The 27,114-nt window shown below is 39.7% G+C and overlaps 2 protein-coding genes across 5 annotated transcripts; both read right to left on the bottom strand.

Moving 5' to 3' along the window:
* Positions 1-1,135: 1,135 nt before the first annotated feature.
* On the bottom strand, positions 1,136-1,958 carry LOC125540706 (ethylene-responsive transcription factor ERF094-like). The gene has a single exon (XM_048704290.1). It carries the CDS (start codon positions 1,871-1,873, stop codon positions 1,283-1,285), a length of 591 nt encoding a protein of 196 aa, XP_048560247.1. The 5' UTR covers positions 1,874-1,958; the 3' UTR covers positions 1,136-1,282.
* Positions 1,959-3,310: 1,352 nt separating this feature from the next.
* On the bottom strand, positions 3,311-27,114 carry LOC125535211 (fatty acid amide hydrolase). Of its 4 annotated transcripts, none has more exons than XM_048698256.1 (19): positions 16,731-17,103; positions 16,571-16,631; positions 15,851-16,044; positions 15,633-15,762; positions 15,433-15,510; positions 15,202-15,349; positions 14,574-14,686; positions 14,413-14,488; positions 12,919-12,990; positions 12,618-12,669; positions 12,166-12,246; positions 12,011-12,094; positions 11,408-11,511; positions 11,130-11,222; positions 10,114-10,182; positions 6,228-6,289; positions 5,549-5,610; positions 5,193-5,288; positions 3,311-4,731 (listed from the first exon to the last, which is right to left on the bottom strand). In XM_048698256.1, the coding sequence occupies exons 1-19, from the start codon at positions 16,920-16,922 to the stop codon at positions 4,672-4,674; spliced, it is 1,827 nt and encodes a 608-aa protein (XP_048554213.1). In that variant the 5' UTR covers positions 16,923-17,103; the 3' UTR covers positions 3,311-4,671. The 4 variants fall into 4 exon arrangements, with proteins under 4 accessions (XP_048554213.1, XP_048554212.1, XP_048554211.1 ...); XM_048698255.1 differs by lacking the exon at positions 16,731-17,103 and adding an exon at positions 26,666-27,114 and having other exon boundaries at positions 3,316-4,731; XM_048698254.1 differs by lacking the exons at positions 5,193-5,288; positions 5,549-5,610; positions 6,228-6,289; ... (13 more) ...; positions 16,571-16,631; positions 16,731-17,103 and adding exons at positions 18,931-19,026; positions 19,199-19,260; positions 20,040-20,101; ... (13 more) ...; positions 26,517-26,577; positions 26,666-27,080 and having other exon boundaries at positions 4,657-4,731.

The following is a 27,114-nucleotide window of genomic DNA, read 5'->3' as shown; positions in this document are numbered from 1 at the left end:
AACATGGCAGAGGTGACGAGTAACTAGGCCAATGCACACTAGTGGGGCTCTCTGTCGATGCTTGTCGCCTTGGCTCAACCTCTCTGCGTCATATTCTTCATCGACCTCTTCCTCTAGCGTATCCCCTTTGTCATGGTCATCCATAGGCATTGGTAGTGTAGCTGACAAGGTGTGCTCATCGTGTCACGGTGGTCATGCACAGTTGTTTTGCCTTGCGGCCAAGAGGCATGTGCCTTTCCTAGTTCTAGTGTGAGCACCTCCTTTGAGCCAGTCCTGGTCATATCCCAGGTCAGGCTTTACCCTAAGATCTCAAACTTGAGCCTAGCACAACCCAAAAAATGCAGGTAGTGTCATTTTTTTCTCTATTGAACTCATTAGCTCAAATGTTTCAGAATAGATACATTATTGTGCCTATGTTTTTATCTTAAAATCCTAGTTTTAGGTGTTTGGTCATCTATTGAGTTCTCAGGCTCACGTTGTGGGCGAAAAACTAGTGCATGGGCCTGGCCCGACCATCTGGCTTTCAGGTTGCCCATGCCCAAGCCTGGCGAGAGTGGAGTGCTTGCAGCGGTTGGCATTGGCTTTGCTCCTTTAAATGGAAGTAAGGAGCTTGACCCTCTTTCTCCAGCTTCATATAGAGGAGCTATAGCTCTTCACAAGGAGGTTGGTGCTTCGAGAAAGCCGCAACTGTAACTAGTGGCATTCACTTCTCTTCAAGCTCGGTATTGGCGAAACCACGACCGAAAAAAGAAAAGGCTTCTCCGAAGGAATAGAAATAGTACGGGCGTACCTCATGGCAGATCGGCAATCGCGTTGCTTTTATTCTTTTTTTGCTGCTTGCCCGCATGTTTCAGAGGGGGTCGGCGTACGAGGGAAAAGCAAGGTGCGGTGTCTTCTTGGTTCCCTGAAGCAGGCGCCGGCAAGATCAACCTCAAAGTGGGTTGCCTGCTCCTTTGTATTTGTATAGTATTTCTTTATTCTACGATGCTCGAGAGTGTAGGGTGCCATCATCAAGTTGCACTGGATTTCCCTTTAGTTTGATTGCTCGGTTGGTGTAATGTGTTGTAGGTTGTTTGTTCGTCGTCCTTGTAGTACATATTTTTCGGCCTTTTGGGAGTATAATTGACGTTAAAAAGTTGGGCGTTTATCACGTGTAATTAATTCACCAACTGCGCAAAACCCAGGTGCTCCAACTTGAAATGGCACCGCCTCAAAGCTACCTGCAAGCCTACAACCGACGTACTCCGTACGTACTGCTACCTCGGGACGGAGGGAATAGTAACTAAGTCGTATCACACGTGATCCTGAGAAGCTCATCCAGGTAGTCGACGCCGAGGTCCTCCAGCTCCACGATGAACCGCTCCTGCGTGGCCATCGGCTTGTTCTTCCTCCTCGTGCATGTCGCCGCGTCGTTGGCTATCTCGGCCTTGCTGCGCCTCTTTCTCTTGGAGTGGCGCCGTTTGAGCGCCAGCACGGGCGATCCGCCCATGCCCGCGCCCATGGCGCCGAGCGCGCGGAGCGAGTCCTGGACGCGCTCCAGGGGGAAGTTGAGCGCCGTGGCCGCGCCCCGCGAGGAGAGCGCCGCCTGGTCGTAGGCCATGGCGGCGGCCTCGGCCGTGGCGAAGGTGCCTAGCCACACACGCGCGCCGCCCCGCGTCGAGTCCCGGATCTCCGCCGCGAAGCGTCCCCACGGCCGCGCGCGCACGCCGATGTAGGCTGCTGGCTTCTTGGGCTGACTCCTTATTTCCGTGTCAATCGTCTCGCCGCCGCTCAAGTCGGACAGAAACGAGTCCAAGGACGAGAAGGAGGTGGAGGAGCAGGAGGGGTCGGCCGCGGCGCCCATGTAGTAGTACAAATCACCATGGTTGTCCATGCGTGCGTTGTCAGCCCGGCCGGTACCACGTGGAAACCGGTGGGTGTCAGTTCACTCAGTTGGCGTGCTGGCTGTGGTGGTTAGCTATAGGCTATAGCTGAGGGTGCTTTGGTTCACAAGCTGCGCGGATGGGTTAATATAGGGCAGCTAGCTGATGGAGCCTGCTGGCGGTTTGACAAGAGGAAATGAAACTTTGTGCTGACAAATAGTAGTGTATGTATACTGGAGTAATACGTAGGGCGGCGGTGGCAGTGCCACCATCGGTATCAGCTCTAAAAATGACAAGTTGGCGTGAGATGGGGGTCGTTTTCACGGCAGAAAGGGCCTTCATTTTGGGGTTGGGTAAAGGGGTGAGAGGGGCTCACGTAGGGCGGCTGGTAGGGCCCCGAGCCTCGGTGGGCGTCGCCATCGGAATATCCTGCTAATTTGGAGCTCCTCCGTCGTAGTCTCGTGGAGACGGCGAGAGGTCGACACCTAGAGAAGCTTCGCAGATGGCTCCGGGGTGATGTACATGTGACACTGACAAGCCGGCGGCGGCAGCCTCCCTCCCGACTTTCCCCTCCGACGACCGCCCCAAATCGAGCTAGCTAGTTCAGTCACCTCACCGGCCGGTAGACAAAACCGTTCAGATTAAAATCAAGGGCTGCGCTGTTTTGTAGTATCTGGTGAACGTTCTTCAGTCCACGAAACCTAACTTTGATGCTGAATTGGAAGCCATCTATGTAGAGGTGAACCAGAAAAAGTTCAGTGTTACCTTCAGAAAAAGAGAGAAAAAGAAAAAGGGTTTAGGGTTGTCCACCACAGATTGACTTTCTTGTTCTTGCTTCTTGAATTTTCCTTCCACGTATGGTCAATGTTCAACGTTCTCGGTCAGAAACAGAACAAGTCAACCCCTCTTGTTTGCCTTGGTCTTTTTCTTTTAGCGGAGTATCTATATATAGGAGGAAGAAACAAAAAAAATTACCAACATGCGTTGTATTTAATACTGTAGTACCGAATGTGTCACCAAGATAGGTTTCTTTAACAGCAAATAGTACATGAACCTCATATTTCACGAATTCACCTCCTCTAGTTTCATCGCAAGCAGCAAACGAAACCACAACCATGGGAAGTGCTTTTAAACACGAAATGAGCAGTATAGATTTTGCTTTGCGTTGCATAATCCGCTTCATTTTGGACCTATCAAGTTTTTTATTGACATACAAATTCACGATACACTCGCATTTTATATGTCGACTTTTTTTTCGACGGCGCAAGGCAGGTGCACATGTACTCCCAGAGATTATCATTTGTCATACGTAGAGCATTGAGCATTGACTGATGATAATCTACCCGGATTTTACCTACCCGGGTTCACTAGTTGCCAACAATGCTCAATGTTCTCGATCAGAAATCCAACAACGTACTAGCTCTCACTTAGACCAGAGATTATCATTTGTCAGTAATGGATAGCCCAGTTACACCTCTGCCTCTGTTCGACGTACAGAGACGAGCCAGATCAAGAACATTACAAGCAGATGAATCGTAATCCAGAAGAACAAGCAAACTGGCAGAGATATCCCAAGCATCCAAACGATTTTTTATATACTACCTTGCTTACTTATTTGTTGCTGCAATATCTCTGGTGGAATTATTTTCTCAGTTTACCTAACCTGGAGAAGGGTTTGCCATGTCTATCCTGAGTCCTCACAAATGACAAATGACAAACCTCTTACACACTATTGATATTAGAGAAAAGTATACTTTTCGTCCCTCAATTTTTGGCGAAGTCTAGATTTGGTCCCTCAACTGTAAAACCGGACAACTTGCATCCTTAACTTCTAAAACCGAACAAGATTCATCCCTGGTCATGGTTTTGACCGGTTTTGGTGCTGTCCCACCCCGGTTTTGACCATGCCGACTCAAATTTGCGTACTTTTTTCAAGTCCGCGTAATGTTTTCAAATTATGGTACTTTTTCAAATGCATGAACTTTTTTAAAATTTTGTGTACTTTTTCCAAGTTCACGTACTTTTTTCAAATCTGCGTACCTTTTGAAAGTTTCTGTAGTTTTTTCAAATTCATGTAATTTTTTAAAATTGATATACTTTTCATATTCGCGTACATTTTTTTGGAAAGAGTTCATGAATTTGAAATTTTTATGCAAACTTGAGAGAAGTACACGGATTTGTCTATTTTTTACGCAAAAATATGTTGATTTAAAAAAATCATGTAAACTTGAGACAAGTACGTGAATTTCAAAAAAAGTTCCTGGATTAGAAAAGGAACACGGATTTGAAAAAAATACATGAATTTTAAAAAGTATCCAGATTTGGAACAAGTACGTGAATTTCAGAAACAGTTCATGGATTTGAAAAACATACTTGGATTTGATAAAATTACACAAACTTGGGAAAAATACGCAGATTTGAAAAAAAATGCAAATTTAAAAAAAACATGAATTTGAAATAAGTACGTAAATTTCAAAATAGTTCATTGATTTGAAAAAAGTATGTTTCTTTTTGAAAAAAATACGTGACCTTGAAAAAACTACGTGGATTTGAAAAGTGTGTGTGTGAATTTCAAAAAGTCCACGGATATAAAAAAAGTTTCCGTGAATTTGAGTGAGCACCGGTCAAAACCGGGGTGACTCAGCACCAAAACCGGTCAAAACCGAAACCAGGGACGAACCTTGTCCGGTTTTGATAGTTGGAGGTGCAAGTTGTCCGGTTTTGAAGTTGAGGGACCAAATCTAGACTCCACGAAGAGTTGAGGGACGAAAAGTATACTTTTCTCTTGATATTACATACTGATGATGCTTCAGGTCTGTAGGATGTCATAGAATGTGGACGGACGATTCCTTCTCTTCAGGCAGAGCTCCTGAAAGCAGGGGAAATGTTCTCAATTAACGATGGTCCAGAAGCAGACAAAGATAGTACAAAAATACTTGATGAAAATAATGTTCACACTCGTAATGATGATGCCACTGAATTCTGCTTTTCAGATTCCGTAGACATGCTAAATTTACCATGTTTCATAAATTATTGATTCTTCCCCAACATTTTTATCTGCATTAGCGTCTCTTCCCGTTAAAAATGTCTTAGAGTAATCTACAGCTTTAGTGTATTTGCGTCTGGATATAAACAAAAAAACCTACACAGCATAGTAGTGTAAATAAAGTTTTCCCAACGCCTAAACCTAACAGAGAAAGTTGGTGAATGTTCAGAGATTCACTCGGGTTCATACAAGTTTAAAAGGCACATAGACTCCTATCGAATAAGAGCGCATTCTCAGGTGGCAAATCAAAAATACAGAACCTTTATGATGAGTGTGAACAGTACCTCTACAGCCGAAGCCACCCTCAGTAAGCTAGCCTCACCCCACGGACGGCCTATCAGTTGCAAGCCGATAGGAAGGCCTTGCTTGTCATGACCAACCTGAGTACAGGACAGGAGTAGCAGCACATATATTAGCTAATAATACTTTCCCTGCATGTTTTTGAGCTATATTATACTACCAAAATTCTGAATGTTTTCCTATAATTATCTGTAAAGCTTTCATTATGTCGGAAATAACACAATCGTTTCTGAATGTACATCAGTAATACTAAAGTTATTATTCCATACACAATCTCATAACGTTAACTACAAGATACAATAAATATTCGTCATGAGTTGTGACTTGTGGCACTACTTACCGGAACAGTTATGGCAGGAAAGCCAAGAAGATTCCCCGCAACAATGAATTGCATCAACTTAGCTGCAATAAAGAGACAGCATCAGAAACAGAAAAGGGTGTATTTGGTCTCTGTAGAAGTACCAACAATTGTACTTGGCACGTTGGCACCAAAAGAAGCATATATATAGTTTGCTTTGCAAACTGCTGAACTCATACAAACTGTATTAGATTCGTGAACTCGTGAACATACATATTGCATAGCTACTTTATACTAGTATTAGATTCCAAAAGGAAGAAATGCCGCCTGTATATTTGACTCCAACAAGGTTCTAAATAGCTTGTGATATTCCTTACAGCTTTGTGCCGTCCCACCACAAAACCATGAAACCCGTGATCTAAATAAGGAAATAGCTAGTGATAGCTCAGCCTTAGCTTTTTAGGATCTTTGCGGCTAAGGTGTGAAAATTGTGTTTATGACCTCAATCTCCCCTACAAATTTCACATATCGAGTTGTCGTTATTTTATTTTTCTTATTACAAACTTTTTTCTGTGTTAAATAACAATTGTTCCAAATCAAGATTTCAATAGTTTTTACGCAGGATGTTAGCATGGTTCAGAGCTCAGTTTGTGATAAGTTGTAAATCCACATGTTGAACGGCTAATGAAATGCATAACATAATATAGTGAAAAGAATCTACCTGATACAATATAATCAGACTCTCCTTTCAGAGCACTTGGTGGTATTCTTGGTGCAGTAATGCTGGGAAAAACAACACATCTCCTTAGTTGTTATAACTTGTGCAACCTGGTAAAATTAGGTATGCGGCATTCTAGGGAGCAAAGATAAACAGACTTATATAAGTTGCTCTGGGTAATCCCAAGTGTGAATTAGTATTGTCGATTCAGTAATTCACACATAGTATCTCGCATTTAAGTTAGAAACCACCGAGACCTCCTAATTGGCACATTCAATGCTGATTAAGCTACTTGGCCCTCGCACGCCTCTCCCGGCTCCCGCATAGGCCAGACCAACAAACCGAGTGTCCCTTTCCTTCGCTCAGTTTTTTTTTTGAACAGCTTGATCGTTCCATCAGTTCATCGGTCAACATATGCTCAAAAAAAAGTTGATCAGTCAACAGTTGACCAGTAGACCTGGTTGACCATGACTAGTTACTAGTTAACATTGAGTTACACAAAAAATCGTGAACCTGGAAGAACCATAAAATCCAAAAAAGTTTACAAATTTTGAACGTGAAAGAGTTCATGATTTTAAAAAATTTGAAAAACTTTCATGATTTTGAAAAAACAGAAATTTTGAAAATATTATGAATTTTAAAAATATTTGCAAATTTCAAAAATTTCATGATCTTACAAAAGTTCATGAAATTTGGAAATGTTCCCAAAATTGGAAAATTTTCACGAATTCAAAAAAGTTCAAGTATTCATAAAAGTTCACAAAAAATTGAAAGAATTTCGTTAATTTGAAAAGGCTGACGAAATTTGGAAAAATGTTCCCGAATTTGAGGAAACCTCATGGCTTGGAAAAGTTCATAATTTGAAAAAACTTCACAAAAAGGAAAAGAGTTCATGAATTCGAAAAAATCTTAAACTTTAAAAAAGTTCACAACATTTTGAGAAAAGTTCATGAATTTGATAAGGTTCTCGCATATAAAAACAATGAAAAACAGATAAAACCAACAAAAACAGTCTAGAAAACTAAAAAAACCAGCTGGAAGCTTCCAAAGCTTCCCAAAACCGGCCTGGGAAGCATCACAAAATCCGGGAGCAGAGGGAGCTTCTTGCTCGTCTTAGTTGGGCTGGCCTATTTATATAGCACAGAAGGGGAAGGGGTGGGGAGCCCCTATATTTCGCGGGAGTCCCTACCTGACGCTCGTTAGCGTGAAAAGGACGAGCTTTCGCGCAGGCGCGAACTGAATGGGCCGGCCCATTCGATGGCGTTGTAGCGAGAGGCTACTTAAATATAAAAGAACAAAAAATGCCATACCGAGGAATCGAACTGGAAAACCTGGCAACCACGAGTAACCGTTCTTCACCAGTTGAACTACTAAGCATTTCTGGTGAGTTCATCGCGCAATTTTATTTAAACTCAATGCCGTGACAGATCCAGAAAAAATACAAAAAAATTCAACCATTGAACATTTTTGTAAATATACAACGTTCAATTTTTAAATAGATAAAGAACATTTTTGGATACATGCTGAACAATTTTGAAATACACATTGAATATTTTTGTGATATACGCTGAATATTTTGTTAAATATACATAAAATATTTTTGTAAATATACACTGAAAAATTTTTAACTACACATTGAACACTTTTGTGATATAAGCTGAACAATATTGAAATAGAAATTGAACATTTTTGTGATATATGTTGAACAATTTTTATATATACATTGTACATTTTTTAATATACGCTGAACAATTGTGATTTTTTTATAAAAACCGTTTTTTACAATTGTGGACAAGTTTTGAAATCATGAACAAAATTTGGAATTTCGAACATTTCTTAAAACATAGAATGAAAATAAAAACGAAAAAACATAAAAGAAAGGGAAAGAAAAAATAAAATAAATAGAAAACAGAAACAGAAGAAAACAAGAAAAACAGAAAACCAGTAAAAGAAAAAAACATGAAATAAATCGGTCCAGGGAACCCTCTAGAAGGTTCCCAAAACCGTTTGCCTGGCCCTGCTTCAACGCAAGAAATGGGCCGGCCCGTTTGCACTGCTCGCTCGTGCGCTTCAGCGGAAGCGGAGCAGATGGACGCACGCGAGCGTCAAATAGGGTTCGCCATATTTCGCCTCCAGCGAGTCCACCTTCCAACTCCCTGAAGGGGCGAGCGAGACAGGCCGGCCCACGCGCGGCAGGCCACAGCCCCATTTTTCTATTTGTTTTTTATATTCTCTTTTTCTGCTTTCTTTTTGTCATTTTTATACTTTCAAATATTCTAAATGTATATGTTACAAAAAAACTCCACAAAAAATATTTGAAAAATGTTAAATAAATATATGAAAAATGTTGAACAAGCACTCAAAAAATGTGGAATGTATATAGGAAAAATATTTTTCATGTATTAAAAAATGATGAAATTTTTTTATCATCTACATAAAAATGTTAATCAAGCATTTGAAAAAATAATGTTGAACAAGTATTTTAAAAGTGTTAATCGGGCATTTGGGAAATGTTAAATGTGTATAGAAAAAATGTTGACCATGTATTAATAAAGTAATGAAACAAATTGTACATAAAATTGTTAATCAAGCATTTGAAAAAATGTTGAACAAGTATTTGAAAAAATTTAATCAAACATTTAAAAAATGTTAAATGTGTGTAGAAAAAATGTTAACCATGTATTAAAAAAGATGAATTTTTTTGATCATGTATATAAAAATATCAATCAACCGTGCATTGCACGTAACATCAAGATGCATTTGTATGAGTAGTTTATCTTGTGAGAGAAAAGGATGAACGAGGGAAGACCTTATTTATAAATGTGGAGAGGGGTGTGGGTATCTTTTTGTAAAATTGTCATACTTTCCTTTCTATCCATCAGATATAAGTCGGACGCCTATATTGCAGGATGGAAGGCATATCATCATTACCAACTCTGTTTTTTATAAGAGTAGAAAAAAAAAGGCACGTGAGTTGCACGAAACATTAAGATACATTTATATGATTAGTTTATCTTGTGGGAGACGAGGATGAACGAGGGAAGGCCTTATCTGCAAATGTGGAGAGGGATGCGGGTATCTTTTTGCAAAATTGTCATAGTTTGCTTTCTATCCGTTAGATATAGATCGGACGGTCTATATTACAGTATGGCAGGCACACCATGTGACCATGATCACCAACTCAGTTTTTTACAAGAGTAGAGATATTGAACAAGTGTTTCAAAAAATGTTAATCAAGTGTTTGGTAAATGTTAAATGTGTATAGAAAAAATATTAATCATGTCATAAGAAAATGTTAATTTTTTATTTCAGAACTTTTAATTAAACTTTTAAAAAATATAAAAAAATGTATTAAAAATATTGACCATTTATTAAAAAATGGTAATATTTTATTTGAAATTTTTTAATTAAGCATTTGAAAATATAAAAATGTCTATGCAGAAAATGTTGACCATGTATTACCAAAATATTAAATTTATATTGAAAAAATGTTCGATGTGTATTAGAAAAATGTTGTTGACATATATAAAAAATGTTGAATAATAACCAAAAGAACAAAGAAAACCAAAAAATAACAAAATGAAAAATAAAATGAAAAAAATGAAGAACCAAAATGCAAAAAAGAATGAAAAAAAACGGAGAAGTGCCGACACCAGAGACCAATGACCAAGCACCTCTCTCTCGATCCCAACAATCAGAAAACTAGGTCGCTTAGAACCACTAACCATCTACTCAAAGCTAGAAGCAGAATTTTCCTCGTGCACTAGCCTCTTTGACTAGATGAAAACAAGTACCAAGGAGGAAGCATGCATATACACTATTAGCATAAATGACTAAGATGATATAAAATGTCTATGGACCGATTGTAATAAACTTCAAAATCTTTTACCCGGTTGTAGGGGTTGCTATGACGTCAACCTTCCTGAAAGCTTCCATGTGATAGTACATCATCCTTCTCCTGTATAAGCCATGGATACGGTAAGCACACAACTGGCAGAACGTCTGCCGTGGGGAAAAGAAATATATACTTGATAGTCGCCAGTTCATATCCCAGACTTAATTAATTTGTCATACAACAACTACATGTCATGTGATTTATAAAAACACCTCAATGTCACGATTTGTGCAACAGGCAGCAGATATAGGAATTTTAGTAACTCGGTATATGTCACAAACTAGGATGCCCAAATGGACTTCTCTAAAAATCATGTATGGAGTCTAGTCAAGACATGGTAGCTTTTAAAGAAAATAATAAGAAATTTGAGTTAGCAGCACTTTCTGGTAGCAGATAAGGATAAAATTGAAGCTACACATCTTCTAGCAGCTACTGATGTACTGTTTCTTAGTAAAAAAATGTCCACACAATTAATACACAATAAGTCAATAAGTATGCCCCATCACCTGGCGTTACGTATGCTTTGTAATGCATGTCCTTTTTGTACTTGTCTATAATCTCCAATTTGTTTTCAAAGTAAAATGATAAAGAAAGAACTAACTAAAATAAGACATATATGTAGGATATGTCATATTAGAATAATTCAGTTAGATGGAATTGTAATTGAATTTGTAATTTAGCAATAACTAGGGTTATTACTAGAAATAATAGGTATTGTCAAATTAAATCCAACTAAAATGCACTGGATAAGGGCTTGTGGAAACCTGTGGGATCATTAGATACATTCGTTTCTTATTAGCTTAATTGGTCATCTTTCTGTGTTACCTGGAAAAATTCTTACAATCTAAATAGGTTTTATTTTATCTTTCTTATCTACAATCACAGTCAACATGGTTCTAAAAGAACTTCCAAGCTCTGAATAAGACTGCATGACGAGAAAACCTCCTTCATACTCATGAACAAGTCCTGTAATGGATAAATGGATCAGCCACATTTATACTCATATTCACCTCAGACGTTGAGAAGCAACATAATCTGCTGAAGTGAATGACCCAAAAAGTGCCAAACTTCCTCGAGTATCTAACGTCATTTCAGTTCGCCTCCTGGAAGATAGTATAGTGAGATTGATAGTACGGAATAGTAAAGACTAAATAAAAATAATATTTCCAGTCTCTCAGGGACCAAAAATTTCAAGTTCTACCTCCTATTGAAAGAAACAAAATTGATAACTCATGCTAATAGCAGTATGGAGAATCCGATATTTGTGTTGATAGATATAGATAGGTACCCTTCTTGGTAATGAGCATTCAGCTGGCAGAATCCTTCTGAGCCAATAGTGACAAGATGGGCAGTACGCATCTCCAAAAGCTCTGGTAATATTATCTCTTCTATCTTGAAAAATGTTAAACAATACTAGTCAGCTGAGATGTCAAAAAACAACAAAATATGCATATATATATATATATATATATATATATATATATATATATATATATATAGTAGATCCCACATCATCAGAAAAGGCATCTCGTCATAATCATTTAGCCGGTGGGAAAAATTAAGCTTAACTATTTCTGCTTGTTGGATGCCTAAAAACTCTAAATGATACAGATCAGTTAAAACTTACAGGAATTGCTAACAATAGTAAGATGGACATTTTTCTAATTAACACTTCGCAATTGTTTTGACACAACCATCAATAGAACTATGGTACTAGTTATTGGTGAGCACAGAAGCATTCACCTTACACATGGAAATCTTATTAATGAGAAAATGCCTTCATCTAAAGAAGAGATTGTACATTCAAAGGTACAACACCTAAACAGTTGGTATAAATAGTCATAAGAGTAATACAATAATATAAGATATGTTGCGGTAGAAATGGCCATACCTGACATCCGAAGGTGTTGCGCAGGAGGCTAAGTGCATCCTCACATGTATTTGAGATCTCAATATCAGAAACATCATGAAACCACTGAAAAGGCCAAGTTTATATAAGAAAAATTACATATGTACAAAGATAATATTTCATGTTAAAAATTGTACCTCTGTGTATTTTCCCACTTTCACTGATTGCAGGATATCGTTGTTCTCAGAGGACACCAAGTTAGGAACACACAGCGGCAACTGTACAGCAAACAAGGGAAAGAGATGTAGAAGTTGTGAGCCTGATAGGATGCAATAAGGTTAGATTTAGATCATAAGTTATGATCCATCCTGGGTAATAATGGAGAAGGTTAACATATGACTGTTGCTATATTATGATTACCGTCCTGTGGAGCTTCAAATTTTACATTTCATTTCAGAAAAAATAATCACATTCTTGTTTCACACAATTCATTAATGCTGACATTTGTACTGCTTCACATTTAAAAAAACTGACTAGTAGTGCAATGACGTAGAAGTGACATGAAAGACATTTTAGAGTTTGTTCAACATGCATTTCAATGTTTCTCGTACTTAACAAATGGGAAGTGTTAAAACAGGAAATGTCTTACAGGTCTCAGAGTAAGCTTATCCATAGGTCTACAGCCTGCAAGTGCAGAATACCTGAAATGCCATACGACTAGGTGTAACATTGTAGGTAGTAAATAGATGAAGTACAAGCAGAGAGTGTTCACTGTTGAGTATTTATAAATGACAAGTATTCAGTTGTACCCACTACCCATGAGGTAGTTAAATTTATATCTCATATCATTAACGTAAATAAGAGAGTTGACAAACTTCGACGTTGCCAACAAGATGGCTAAACAGGTTTATGCAACCTCACGATCTCATTTAGCAAGCCAAACTACTTACACTAGCATAGAATCCTCCACCGATGCTGTAAGAGGTGAAGCAACTGCAGCAGTCCCAGCATCGCAAAGCACCCTGCAAATAAGATATATAATTATGCATACTCACAATCTATCTATTATTTATATACTAAAACAAAGGGTAAAAAGCCATCACATTCGTTCACATAGGCTAAAAATATATGCTCTGTAGATTTAGATTATAATGGTTGATATTAAAAGGTGTAAAGTTACTGAGAACAACTTCACATACAAATTTTGTCACCACGTACAAGATGCAACCACAAATAACATGTATGTATTAGTATCCTATATGAGCACAACAAACCAATCAGAAAAAACATGCATATTTGTATCCGATACGAGCCTCTCAAACCAATCATAGCTAGCAGTTTGGGCTGGCTTTAGGCACTCAAATGCAGGAGGAGAGAAAAAAAGAAAAATGACGTTGGTATGGCTTTGGGCACTCAAATGCAGTTTGGGCCCAAGCAATACGGTTTGAGCTGGCTAATGGGCACGTGCAACACCATATGGGTTGAGAAATTAAACATGCTGGGCAGTGTGGGAGCATAGTGCAAATGAGATTGCAAAAATTAAACTAAAATAAATCTATAAAAGATGACTAAGCCATGTAATTTACATGGGCTGTAACAAGATCAAATCAAACACAAATATCTATTATTAATCCTAATGGCAAGTCAAATAAATCCAATGCTCAAAACATATTCCCTTCATACTATCCTAATTTGAAAAAACACGTAACACTCATGTAAAAAATAGCCACGCAAATGTGCAGGGCAACACACATCTTTGGCCCTTAGTGGTATATGTAAAAAATATTTGCATTGGTCATGTAAAATTAATATCACTTTATTCAAATTATACTAATACTTTATAATTTTATATACAAACACATTTTTATTAAAAGTAACTGCCAAAGGTATGCATCGAATATCATGTCAAAATCTAAAAGACAAATGTAACAATACATAGGAAACAACCGAATAAAAAAAATCAATGTATTTTATATGAAACTCAAAATAATAAATAAGGAAAATAGATTTTGTGAAACACCCTGTAGAGTCAATAAATAACTATTTGATAATAACATTTAAATAGAAATTAGCACTTGGGTTCATTATATGAAATTAAACAAGTTGGCATTTTGATTTACATCTGATGACATGAAATATTTAGCGACCGGGTTGACAAGCTCAAGATATTTTCTGAACTTTGGTTTTAATATATGAAAAATATCTGGTTTGATCAAACTAAATCAATATCATTTTATCCATCACGGATATTTTTCACAGTACTGTAACATAGTATAATTTATGCAAGCATGAGTGGTCTGTTGAAGTGTATATGTGGATTTTCTAGCCCTTCTCATCAGTTCAGACCTTCAGTTGTGTTGCCTAATGCATGAAGCTTAATATGGTATCAAAGTAGCAAAGCAAGTGCTAGTAGTACATATCAAGTAGGAACTTCTCTTAGTTACCCGGTCATATCTGTGCGCCTGAATGTTGTCTTCAAACCAACAATGCCACATAGGGAGGATGGTATTCGAACTGAGCCTGTAAGAAAGAAAAGGTCCCAATTAGAGACTAGTATTGAAAATAATGTAGTGTCAATGAATGTCACAGCTCTATATGCACAAACCTCCGGCGTCTGTTCCAATTGCTGCTGAGCATAACCCTGATGAGACAAGTGCAGCTGGACCAGATGAAGAAGCACCGGTATATCTATCGATTGAATGTGGATTTCTTACTGTCCTGCAACAAATAATTATGAAATTGCGAAGATAAAGTAGCAAACATCAGAACATAAGTAGACTGGATGAACAATATTGGATGACTGCAAATTCCAAATCTGTTTTCCATTTCTTTTTCATAATGTGATGGTTTCTGATGATACTGCTAGAGCATAATGTTTGTAGGCATCCGAGAGTTATGATTCCTTGTCAAGCTTTACAATTACTCAGCTGAGTTTGCTTCTAGGAAATAGCTAACAAATATTATAGTTCCCCTTTTCCTTTACAAAACTTAGGCAAAGCAAAAGAATCACCTAGACGTTGTTGGATATTCATGTTTGCAGCATTTCAGGGGAAAAAAAGGAGAAAAGAAATTTAATCCGGTAACACTCGAGTTCCACCAAGTCAACATGTATAGATGAAAACATGACTTAAGTTTTAACACCTCCAATAAAATTCATGTGTCCCTAGACTCCATGTAACTATGTAAGTAAGCATTTTGATCATAACTAACAGCCACTCAATTATTAACCGTACCCATAGTTTGGATTGTTTCCTGTGACCCCAATGCCTAGCTCGTGCATATTTGCTTTCCCAATAAAAATCACTCCACATTTCCGTAAACGAGCAACTAAGACTGCGTCTTTCTCCACAGGGCGGATTTTGTCGAAAAATGTGGTAGCACCTGAATCCAAAAAGAGGAACATAATATAGAATGTGTTTCTCGGACAGAGCCAAAAAATGGCTACTTCAGTCGAGTGAACTAACTCTTTGATGGATATGGGAAGCAGTCAATGTCATCCTTAATGGCGAAAAAGATCCCATCCAAAACAGAAATCGGGCTTCCTGTGCACAAGAAGCAACATATATCAAGAAAACAGGATAGAGGTAAATGGAGTTCTTGCACCTGTTGTGTGTTCATTTCAACAATGATTGACTAAAGCAGCAAAGATAGGTTCGGCGTAAACCTTGCTCAAATCTCTTTGTGGAAGCATTAGCTTGCTTCCTCAGGTCATCAGCGTCAAAATAGATCAGCATTGGCATCGGAGGCTTCTTATTGTTCCACTCTTCCACGCCCGCAATGACATGCTCCGCAACCTACCCAACAGACAAGATTAACACCACAAATGCAAGGAGAGCAAACAATGTTCAGTACATTACGTTCCAGATCCAGTGAGCTACTCACAGCTGACGGTGTCGTGATCCCAGAACGGTACGCGTGTGCAAAGTCACGGATCTTCCAGTAGAGAAAGGGATTTTTCTCATAAGACGATGTGAAACGCCCGGACGGGTCGTATGGAGTGAGGCACTGCAGTGCTTCCTCCACTCTCTCCACAGGGTCCCTGTCTTCCCCCAGGATCACAACCCCCTGCTCCGGCTCTGGCAAATTAGGAGCAGCAGCAGTTAATAATAATACAGCTTTTTTTTCCATTTTGTTCAACCGTGCATATAACTTTCACATGATTAGGAAAGATGCAGTAGGAAGTTGTCGTCCTGTTTCTAGTCAAAAAGAATGTAAAAACAGGGTGGTGCTTGAAAATATCTGCTGCGACATCTGAGTAACTGAATTGAGGAAATTGTTTTTTAGACGAAACTGAGCAAATTATTCATGTGGGATTGTGCTTCTGCAGCATACATTCATGTTTCTCTGCCTTTCTTCAGTTTCAGCAGAACTTTTTCTCTCTTTTTTTTGCGAAAAGTTTCAGTAGAACCTGACTGAATGAAAGAAGTAGAACATCTATCTCAACTTCTCAACCATACAAAATCCAAGAAGACCAAAATTCAGTAGAACTTGACTGAATGAAAAGTTTCTCATAGCTGCTTTTGCTTGTACACACACAGAGACAGAGGATTTTTTTTTTTTTTTGAGAAATACAGAGACAGAGGATATGACTGTCGTACGTACCCTGCGGCGGGAACTCCGGGAAGAACATGGGCCGGTCGGGGATCACCGTGTGCTGCAGCATCTGCTCGCTTGTCCCCCGGGCAAGACCAGAGTTGTGCTGAGTGCACCGGAAGCAAAATAATCTGAAACAAAATAGAAACTGGCAATGAAGGAGGAGGACCTGCGTCATGTTGTTCTGCTTCTTGAGGACGGAGGTGACGATGGGCCCGAGGAGCGGCGACTCGAGGAGCCAGACGAAGGCCCGGAGCGGGAACCCCGTGAGGCGCGGCGCCCGCAGCAGCAGCGGCTCGTACCGCGCGGCGGAGATGTCCACCTCCTCCACCGGCGCCATCGCCTTCACCTTGCCGCTCATCTCCTCCGTTCCCCTCTCTCCGCGGCAGAGGCAGAGGCAGAGTAAATGCGAGGCTTCAAGCGCGCGGCCGCGGCCGGAACTAGGGAGGGAGGAGTGGGTTTACGGGGGATGGTGGCCGTGGGGGCTGGAGACGACGACGAAGGAGGGGGAGGGTGGCGAGAAAATAATGGGCGTTGTTGCCCCTTGCCAGCCGGGGTACGTACTACGTAGTACTGGGACTGTGCACACGTAAATGTGCCAGCGATTCAGTGGACTCCGGCGACAAGACGATAAATTTTGCCTCCGGGACCGCCCAAGATCTCTGACATGAGCCAAATTATTTTTTTTCCCACATTCCACGCTAGGGCAACTTCAATGTGAATCACCAAAATGGATATCATCAAAATATCGGGGCACCGGCTATGTTGTACTCTCTTTGTCCCATAATATGTGTTGTTTTTGGCAACACTGGATGTAGTGTCAAAAACGCTCTTCCATTATGGGATGGAGCGAGTAGTATCTAGTGAACGTTCTTTAGTCGCACACACTTAAATTTGATGCTGAATTGGGTGGCCTCTATGCAAATGTGAACTCCTGGTGAACTAGAAAATGTTCAGGGTTGTGTGCCACAGACTGACTTCCTTGTTCTTGCTTCTTGAATTTTCCTTCCACGTATGGTCAATGCTAAAACGTTCTCGGTCAGAAAGAGAAGAAGCCAACCCCTCTTCTTTGTCTTGGTCATTCTCTTCTAGGATGAAGAAACAAAAGAAAACGAAAACAGTTCTTTTTTACAAACAGATTTAACAGTATTGAACTGATCCTTCAACCAGTTCATTCAAAAGTCCGAACGGACAATATATTTCAACTTGTTGTACCGTATGGATCACCAAGATAGGTTCCTTTTAGTTAGCCCTATCAGGCTCCACGCTACTGTAGCACTGGTACACATGGAGAGACAAAGCCAGCACGGCGATCAACGGTACAGCAAATACATGAACCTGATGTCTCACGAATTCATCTCTTCTAGTTTCTTCGCAGTAACAAACTGAACCACAAAACGATGAGAAGTGCTATTAAACACAAAATGAGCGGTATAGATTTTGTTTTGCGTCACATACGTACTCCACTTCATTTTGGACCTATCATCAAGATCTTTTATATTGAGATACGAATTCATGATTCACTCGCGTTTGTCGGTAATGGATATCTCAGAGTCTCTGTTACATCTATGTCTCAGCTTTCTCGATGGGCAGAGATGAGCCAGATCAAGAACATTACGAACAGATGAATCACAACAAGAAAACCGGCAGAGATATCCCAAACGTCCAAACGATTTCTTTTATACTGCCTCACTTATTGCTGCTACAGTGCTGGTAAAATTATTTTCTCGGTCTTTTATAAACTGGAGAAGGGTTTGCTGTGTATATCCGGAGTCCTGACAAATGACAAACCTCTCGCATACTATTGATATTACATACTGATGATGTTTCAGGTCTTCAGGATGTCGTAAAATGTGGATGGCCGATTTCTTCTCTTCAGGCAGAGCTCCTGAAAGCAAGGGAAAATAAGGTCACGTTTTTAATTCATGATGAGGGTCCAGAAGTTGACAAACACAGCACAAAAGACTTGATGAAAATAATGCTCGCACTCATAAGGGTGGTGATGCCACTGAATAGTGCTTTTCAGATTCTCTAGACATGCCAAATTTAGAACATTTCATAAATTACTATTTCTTCCCTAACATTTGTATTTGCCTTAGCATATTTTCCCGTTAAAAATTACTCAAAGTAATATGTAGCTTAAGTGTACCTATGCCACGATATAAATAAATGCCCGTAGACAACATAGTGGTGTAAATAAAGTCTCCCCGATGCCTAATGCTAACGGATCAAGATTGCTGAATGTTCAGAGATTCACTCGGGTTCATACAGATGCAGCCTTAATAAGACATGGACTCCTATTAAATATGAGCACATTCTCAATTGGCAAACCACAAATACAGAACCTTTATGACAAATGCGAACATTACCTCTACTGCCGAAGCCACCCTCAATAAGCTAGCCTCGCCCCATGGACGGCCTATCAGTTGCAAGCCGATAGGAAGGCCTTGCTTGTCATGACCAACCTGGGTACAGGACAGGAGTAGCAGCACATATTAGCAATTAATATTTCCCTGCATGTTTTTGAGCTATATTGCAACAAAATCCTGAATGTTTCCTATAATTATTACTAACTACTCCTATAATGTGGAGTAAAAGATACAATTAATACTCGTCATGAGTTGTGACACCACTTACAGGAACACTAATGGCAGGCAAGCCAAGAAGGTTCCCGGCAAAAATGAATTGCATCAGCTTGGCTGCAATAAAGAGATTGAATCAGGAACAGAAAAGGTGCAATTGATCTCTGTAGAACAAAGTACCAATAATTGTACTTGGCAGGTTGGCGTCAAAACAGGTATTAATATAGCTTGCTTAGCAAACTGCTAAACTCATATAAACTATGAAACACAACTCTTCCATATTGCATAGCTACTTTATACTATTGGATTCCAAATAGGAAGAAAATGCCCCCTGTATCTCTCATTCCAACAAGGTTCTAAATAGCTTGTGATATTCTGTTATAGCTTTGTGCATTCCCACCACAAAAGCGTGATGTCCATGATCTAAATAAGGAAATAGCTAGTGATAGCTTAGCCATAGCTTTTTAGTGTCTTCGCGGCTAAGGCGTGAAAACCGCGTTTAAAACTTCAATCTCCCCTACAAATTTCACATGTAGAGCTGTCATTATTTTATTTTTCTTATTACTACCTCCGTCCGGAAATACTTGTCTTCGAAATAGATAAAAAGGATGCATCTAGAACTAAAATACGTCTAGATACATCTATCTCCCAGACAAGTATTTCTGGACGGAGGGAGTACAAACTTCTTTCTCAAGACAAGACAATGACAGCAGTTTTTTTTTTTTGCGGGTGAATGACAGCAGTTGTTGTGTCAACTAAGAATTGTTTCACATCAACATTTCAGCAGGTTTTATCCAGGATGTTAGCATGGTTTAAAATTGAGTTTGAGATAAGATACAAATCCACGTGTTCAAAAGCTAATGAAAATGCACAATATAATATAGTGAAGAATCTACCTGATACAACATAATCAGACTCTCCTTTCAGAGCACTTGGTGGTATTTTTGGAGCGGTCATGCTGTAAAAAAAAACAGCACATCTCCTTAGTTGTTATAGCAACAGATAATACATATGATAAGAAGCACGAGTACACCATAATTTCTTGAAAACTGGTGCAAACAGGTAAAATTAGGTATGCATCATTCTAAGGAGCATAGATGAACAGAGTCATGTCAGCTGCTCCATGTAATCCCAAATGTGAATTAGTATTGTCAATTTGGTAATTTACAGATATTATCTCGTATTCGAGTCACAAACCGACATGCTTGTGTAGCCCTATATACCCTGAAACTATTAGAAAAATATGTGTCGCCTAGAACTACAACCCATCTACTGGAAGCTAAAAAGCAGAACTTTCCTCATGCACTAGTCTCTTTGACTAGACAAAAACAAGTACGAATGAGGAAGCATGCATACACACGATTAGTAGAAACAAGATGATATAAAACATGGACAGACTGTAGTAAACTTCAAAATCATTTACCCGGTTGTAGGGGTTGCTATGACGTCAACCTTCTTGAAAGCTTCCATGTGATAGTACATTATCCTTCTCCTATAAAAGCCACAGATACCGTAAGCACACAACTGCCAGAACATCTGCCGTGGGAGAAAGGAATACGCACTTGACAGTTCATGGTTCAGATTTCAGACTTAATTGTATTTGTCATACAACAACTATGTGGCATGTGATTTATAGTAACGACTCAATTTCCACGATTTGTGCAACAGTCAGCACATCTAGGAAAATTATTAACTCAGTATGTGACAAACTAGGAGTCTAGTCAAGACCATGACAGATTTTAAAGAAAACTAGCAGCGCTTTCTCGTAGAAGATAATGATGAAACAGGAGCTGCACGACTTCTAGTAGCTATTGAATTATTATAACTTAGTATAAATGTCCACACAATTAATACACTATAAGTATGCCCCATCACCTGGCGTTAGGTATGCTCTGTAATGCAAGTCCTATTTGTTTACTTATCTCTAATCCCCTATTTGTTTTCAAACTATAATGCTAAAGAAAGAACTCCTAACTAGAATATGACATATATGTAGGATGTCATATATAACAATCAGAATTGAATTTTTATATTCAGTAATAACTAGGGTTATTACTAGAAATAACTGATATTATTGAATCAATCTAAATAAGATGCACTGGATAAGGCTTGTGGAAACCTGTGGGGTCATAAGAATAGACATGTTTCCTTTCTTATTAGCTTGATTGGTCATCTTTCTGTGTTATCTGAAACAACCTTACAATCTAAATAGGTTTTATTTTATCTTTCCTATCTACAATCACATTCAAGGTGGTTTCCATAATCAAATAAAACTGCAGAACGAAAAAACCTGGTTCATATGAATGAAGTGCTGTAATGGAAAGATAAATGCCTCGGCTACATTTATACTCATATTCACCTCAGACATTGAGAAGCAACATAATCTGCTGAAGTGAATGACTTAAAAAGTGCCAAACTTGCTCGAGTATCTAACGTCATTTCAGTTCGCCTCCTGGAAGATAGTAGTATTGTGAGATTGATATTACAGAATAGTAAGACTAGCTAAAAAAATACTTCTTGTCTCTCGGGGACCAGAAATTTCAAGTTCTATCTCGTCTTGAAAGGAAATTTTGTATATAACTCATGCTGAGAGCAATATTGATAATCTGATGGCTATATTTTTTGTGAATATATAGATAGACAGGTACCCTGCTTGGTAATGAGCATTCATGTCAGAGAATGCTTCTGAGCCAATAGAGACAAGATGGGCTGTACGCATCTCCTCAAGCTCTGGTAAGATTATCTCTTCTATCTTGAAAAATATTAAACAATACTAGTCAGCTGAGATGTCGAAAAACAATAGAATATGCATATATAGTAGATGCCACACTAACAGAAAAGGAATCTCGTCATAATCATTCAGCAGCTGGGAAAAAAAAGCTTAATTAATACTGCTTGTTGAATAGCTAGAAGCTCCAAATGATGCTCATCAATAATCAGTTGCATCTTACAGGAGTTGTCAAGATGGACATTTTTCTAATTAACACTTAATTGTTTTGACGTAACCATCAACAGAACTATGGTCGCAGTTATTGGAGAGCACAGAGGTATACACCTTACACATGAAAATCTGATTAACGATCAAATGCTTTCATCTAAAGAAGAGATTGTACATTCAAAGTTACGAGACCTAGATAGGTGTGATAATAAGATATGTTTGCGATATAAATGGCTATACCTGACATCCAAAGGTGCTGCCTAGGAGGTTAAGTGCATCTTCACATGTATTTGAGACCTCATTATCAGGGACATCATGAAACCACTGCAGAAGCCAATTTTATCTAAGAAAAGGCACATGTGTACAAAAATAATATTTCACGTGAAAATTTGTACCTCTGTATATTTTCCCACTTTCACTGATTGCAGGATCTTGCTATTCTCGGAGGACACCAAGTTAGGAACACACAGCGGGGACTGTACAGAGAAAAAGGGAAAGAGATGCAGAAGCTATGAGGCTGATAGGATGCAATAAGGCCAGCTATAGATCATAGGTTATGATCCATCCTGGGTAATAATGGAGAAGATTAACATGTGACTGTTGCTGTATTGTGATTACCGTACTGTTGGAGTCTAAAATTTAAATTTCATTTTAGAAAAACAATCACAATCTTTTTTTTCCTACAATTCAGTAATGACTGACATCCGTATTGTTTCTGATTTAAGTAAAAAAAACTGACTAGTATAGTGCAATGACGAAGTGATACTAAAGATATTTTAGGGGTTTTAACATACATTCAGTGCTTCTGGTATTTACCAGATGGGAAGTGCTAAAAGAAGAAATAGCTTACAGGTCTCAGAGTAAGTTTGTCCATAGGTCTAGAACCTGCTAGTGCAGAATACCTGAAATGCCATAAGACATGGTGTAAGACTGTAAGTAGTAAATACATAACTTCCAAGCAGAGGGTATTGACTGTTGAGTGTTCATAAATGACAAGTATTCAGTTGTACCCACCCAACCAGATAGTTAGATATATAACTTATATCATTAAGGGAAATAAGAGATTTGACAAACTTCCAACTTTAACAAAGATAGCTAAACAGACTCATGCAACCTCACGGTCTCATCTAGCAAGCCAAAATGCTTACAATAGCACAGAATCCTCTACTGATGATGTAAGAGGTGAAGCAACTTCAACTGTCCCAGCATCACAAACGACCCTGCAAATAAGATATAAAATTATGCGTACTCACAATCTATTATATTATTATTAAAACAAAAGGCAACTAAGCCATCTTGCGTCGTAATTACTATCTTGCTAGGTTTAGTAGTCATAACTGTTCGGAATCCACAAAGCATCCTGACCAACGGTCAGAATTTTTGAACATGTCCTTCAGTTTATTCGAGACTTGAGTAAAACTCAGGTTGGAGAAGAATATGGTCCCTGGGTTCCCTTTATTGGAACTATGTTCCTTCTTATTTTTGTTTCGAATTGGTGGTGCTCTTTATATTTGTACATTAAATTTAAACCAAAATCCTGAACAGGGTACCAGTAAATCTGGTAACCGGTGTTTCCCTGGTTTAAGAACATATGGAGTGTTAAAGAAAGGCTACGCGCGCTTACTTAAATGGCTTAAAAAGGTTATCCTAATCCAAGTAAATTATGAAGCCCAAAAGAAATGTAACCGTAAAATCACAAAACTACAGGTATTTTGCACAGACTATTCAAAACCATGGATTTATGCATCTATTGCACATAGCTAGCAAGAAGCTTTCGCATAGCAAAACCCCAAATTTAAAGTTGAACCGTCACCTGCAACAATATTAATCAACACATTGCAACCCGTACGCCCTTGCTGAAACCTCCATTACAGGTAGGTACTAGGCCAAGAGGCTGACAGGTGGGCCAGTTACAGTCCAGCCTTAAAACTGGAGCCTTGTGACAGTTTATAAGAATATTTGTAGTTTCACAAATTTTACTCTATCTTATAAACTGGAGTTGGTGAGGCGCGGCCCATCTCCCATCTTTGTTTATCACCTTGCTAAAAGTCTCTTAAAAAAACAAATTAACTAACTGAAAGACACGAATCTCCCCCACAAACTGACTTAACGAAAATGGAGCATCACAGGAATAACAATGCAGAGGCGTGAATCGAGTGACACTGGCCTATGTGGGACTCGGATGAGAGTGAAGGCATAGCTGAGGTGTGGAGCAGCCTTAGATGGTGACAGTGACAGTGACTTGATCGGATATATACTTTTATCTGTAGCAAAGTAAATGCTAGAAGTACATATCAAGTAGGAACTAATCTTAGTTACCCAGTCATATCTGTGCGCCCGAATGTTGTTTTCAAACCAACAATGCCACATAGGGAGGATGGTATTCGAACTGAGCCTGTAAGAAAGAAAAGGTCCCAATTAGAGACTAGTACAGAAAGGAATGTAGTGTTAATGAATGTCACAGCTTTATATGTACAAACCTCCGCCGTCTGTTCCAATCGCTCCTGAGCATAACCCTGATGAGACAAGTGCAGCTGGACCAGATGAAGAACCACCAGTATATCTATCGATTGAATGTGGATTTCTTACTGTCCTGCAATAAATAATTATGAAAATATGAAGATAAAGTGACAAACATCAGAAAATAAGTAGACTAGATAAACAATGTAGGATGACTTCAAATTGCAAATTCATTTTCCATTTCCTTTTCATAATGTGATCGTTTCCGATGATACTGCTAGAGCATAATGTTTGTAGGCATCCGAGAGTTCTGATTCATTGTCAAGCTTTACAATTACTCAGCTGAGTTTGCTTCTAGGAAATAGCTAACAAATATGTTCCCCTCTTCCATTGCAAGACTTTAGGCAAGGCAAAAGAATGATCTAGATGTTGTTAGACATTCATGTTTGCAGCATGTCAAAAAAAAGAGTATGAAATGTTAACCAGGTAACACTCCACCAGTTCAACATAGATGAGAACATGATAAGTTTTAACACCTTCAATAAAACTCATGTGTCCCTAGACTGTAGATTCCATGTAAGTAAGCATTTCAGACAGAATAGCAGCCACTTAGTTATTAACTGTACCCATAGTTTGGATTGTTTCCAGTGACCCCAAGGCCTAGCTCGTGCATATTTGCTTTTCCAATAAAGATCACTCCACATTTCCGTAAACGAGAAACAGAGACAGCATCTTTCTCCACAGGGCGGATTTCGTCAAAAAATGTGGTGGCACCTGAATTCAAATAGAGGAACATAATATAGAATGTACATCTCGGACACAGTAAAAAAAATGGCTAGTACAGTCGAGTGAACTAACTCTTTGATGGATATGGCAAGCAATCAATGTCATCCTTAACGGCGAAAAAGATCCCGTCCAGAACAGAAATTGGACTTCCTGGGCACAAGAAACAACACATATCAAGAAAACAGGATTGAGGTAAATGGACTTTCCACCTGATGTCTGTTCGTTTCAACAATGATGAACTAAAGCAGCAAGGTTGGGTTGGGTGTAGACCTTGCTCAAATCTCTTTGTAGAAGCATCAGCTTGCTTCCTCAGGTCGTTGGCGTTAAAATGGATCAGCATTGGCATCGGAGGCTTCTTATTGTTCCACTCCTCCACGCCCGCTATGACAAGCTCTGCAACCTACTCAGCGGTCAAGGTTTAACACCACAAATGCAAGGAGAGCAAGCAGCATTGTTCTGTACAATACATTCCAGTGAGCTACTCACAGCTGACGGCGTCGTGATCCCAGACCGGTACGCATACGCAAAGTCGCGGATCTTCCAGTAGAGGAAGGGATTTTTCTCATCGGCCGATGTGAAACGCCCCGACGGGTCATACGGAGCGAGGCAACTAAGTGCCTCCTCAACTCTGTCCACAGGGTCCCTGTCGTCCCCCAGGGCCACAACCCCATGTTCAGGCTCTGGTAAATTGGGAGCAACAGCAATTAACAACAGCATACCCTTTTTTTTACCTTATACATATAACTTTCACATGATTAAAAAAGCTGCAATAGGGAATTTTCTTTCTGTTTCCAGTCAAAAAAAGATGCAAGAGGCCCAAATACAGGGTGTCTTGTGGACACAGGGGTACTTCAAAATAGTGCTGACACATCTGAATAACTGAATTGGGCAGATTATTTGTGTAGACAAAATCGAGCAAACCATTCAGGTGTGTTTCTGCAGGAAACATATGTCTTTCTGTGCCTTATTCAGTCCCATCAGCAGAACTTATTTTTTCGGCGAGAGTTCCAGCTGAACTTGACTGAATCAAAAGTAGTAGCGCAATTATTATTAAGAAAAAGTCAATTAGTGTTTGTTTGTTTTTGTCCTGTCTGCTTCCTTGCTTGCGGAGCTGAACAACGACCGGCGACAATTTCAAAGGAACAGGCAGAGACAGAGACAGAGGGTACGACCAGAGAAGAGAGCATACCCTGCGGCGGGTACTCCGGGTAGAACATGGGCCGCTCCGGGATCACCGTGTGCTGCAGCATCTGCTCCGCCCCCGAGAAAGACCAGAAACCGCGATGAGCGCAACGGAATCGCCGGGTAAAAAACGGAAATTTGAGGAAGGAGGCGGACCTGCGTCATGTTGTTCTGCTTCTTGAGGATGGAGGTGACGAGGGGGCCGAGGAGCGGGGACTCGAGGAGCCAGACGAAGGCCCGGAGCGGGAACCCCGTGAGGTGCGGCGCCTGCAGCTCCGCCGGCTTGTACCGCACGGCGGCGACGTCCACCTCCTCCACCGGCGCCATCGCGCGCGGCATCCCCTTCCCCCTGCCGCCGGATCCGCCGCCCATCTGATTGATCTCGGTCCGGTCGGCGGGGGCAGGGGCGGAGTGAATGCGGAACTGCGAGCGCGCGGCGGGAACTAATGCGCGGCCGCGGGCGGCGGTGAGTGGGGTTTTATGGGGTAGGGGTGGTGGGGTGGGGGTGGCGAGTGGAGACGATGACCGGGGACGGAGGATGGATTGGACGGATGGCGAGAAAATAATGGCCGTTGCAGCTGCCACTTGCCGGCCGAGGTAGGAGT

This window comes from Triticum urartu, chromosome 2 (assembly GCF_003073215.2).
Source record: "Triticum urartu cultivar G1812 chromosome 2, Tu2.1, whole genome shotgun sequence".
Taxonomy (NCBI): domain Eukaryota; kingdom Viridiplantae; phylum Streptophyta; class Magnoliopsida; order Poales; family Poaceae; genus Triticum; species Triticum urartu.
Note: the sequence above shows the minus strand (reverse complement) of the source record. Positions and strands in the feature narration are given on the sequence as shown.

Excerpts from the sequence above, each read along its gene's own strand:
- LOC125540706 (XM_048704290.1), bottom strand. The coding sequence starts at position 1,873 with ATGGACAACCATGGTGATTTGTACTACTACATGGGCGCCGCGGCCGAC.
- LOC125535211 (XM_048698255.1), bottom strand. The coding sequence starts at position 26,881 with ATGGGCGGCGGATCCGGCGGCAGGGGGAAGGGGATGCCGCGCGCGATG. Across the intron at positions 14,687-15,201 it reads GGAAACAATCCAAACTATGG|GACAGTAAGAAATCCACATT; the intron begins GTACGGTTAATA and ends TATTTGTTGCAG. Across the intron at positions 12,247-12,617 it reads ATAAGCTTACTCTGAGACCT|TTGCCGCTGTGTGTTCCTAA; the intron begins GTAAGACATTTC and ends TTTGCTGTACAG.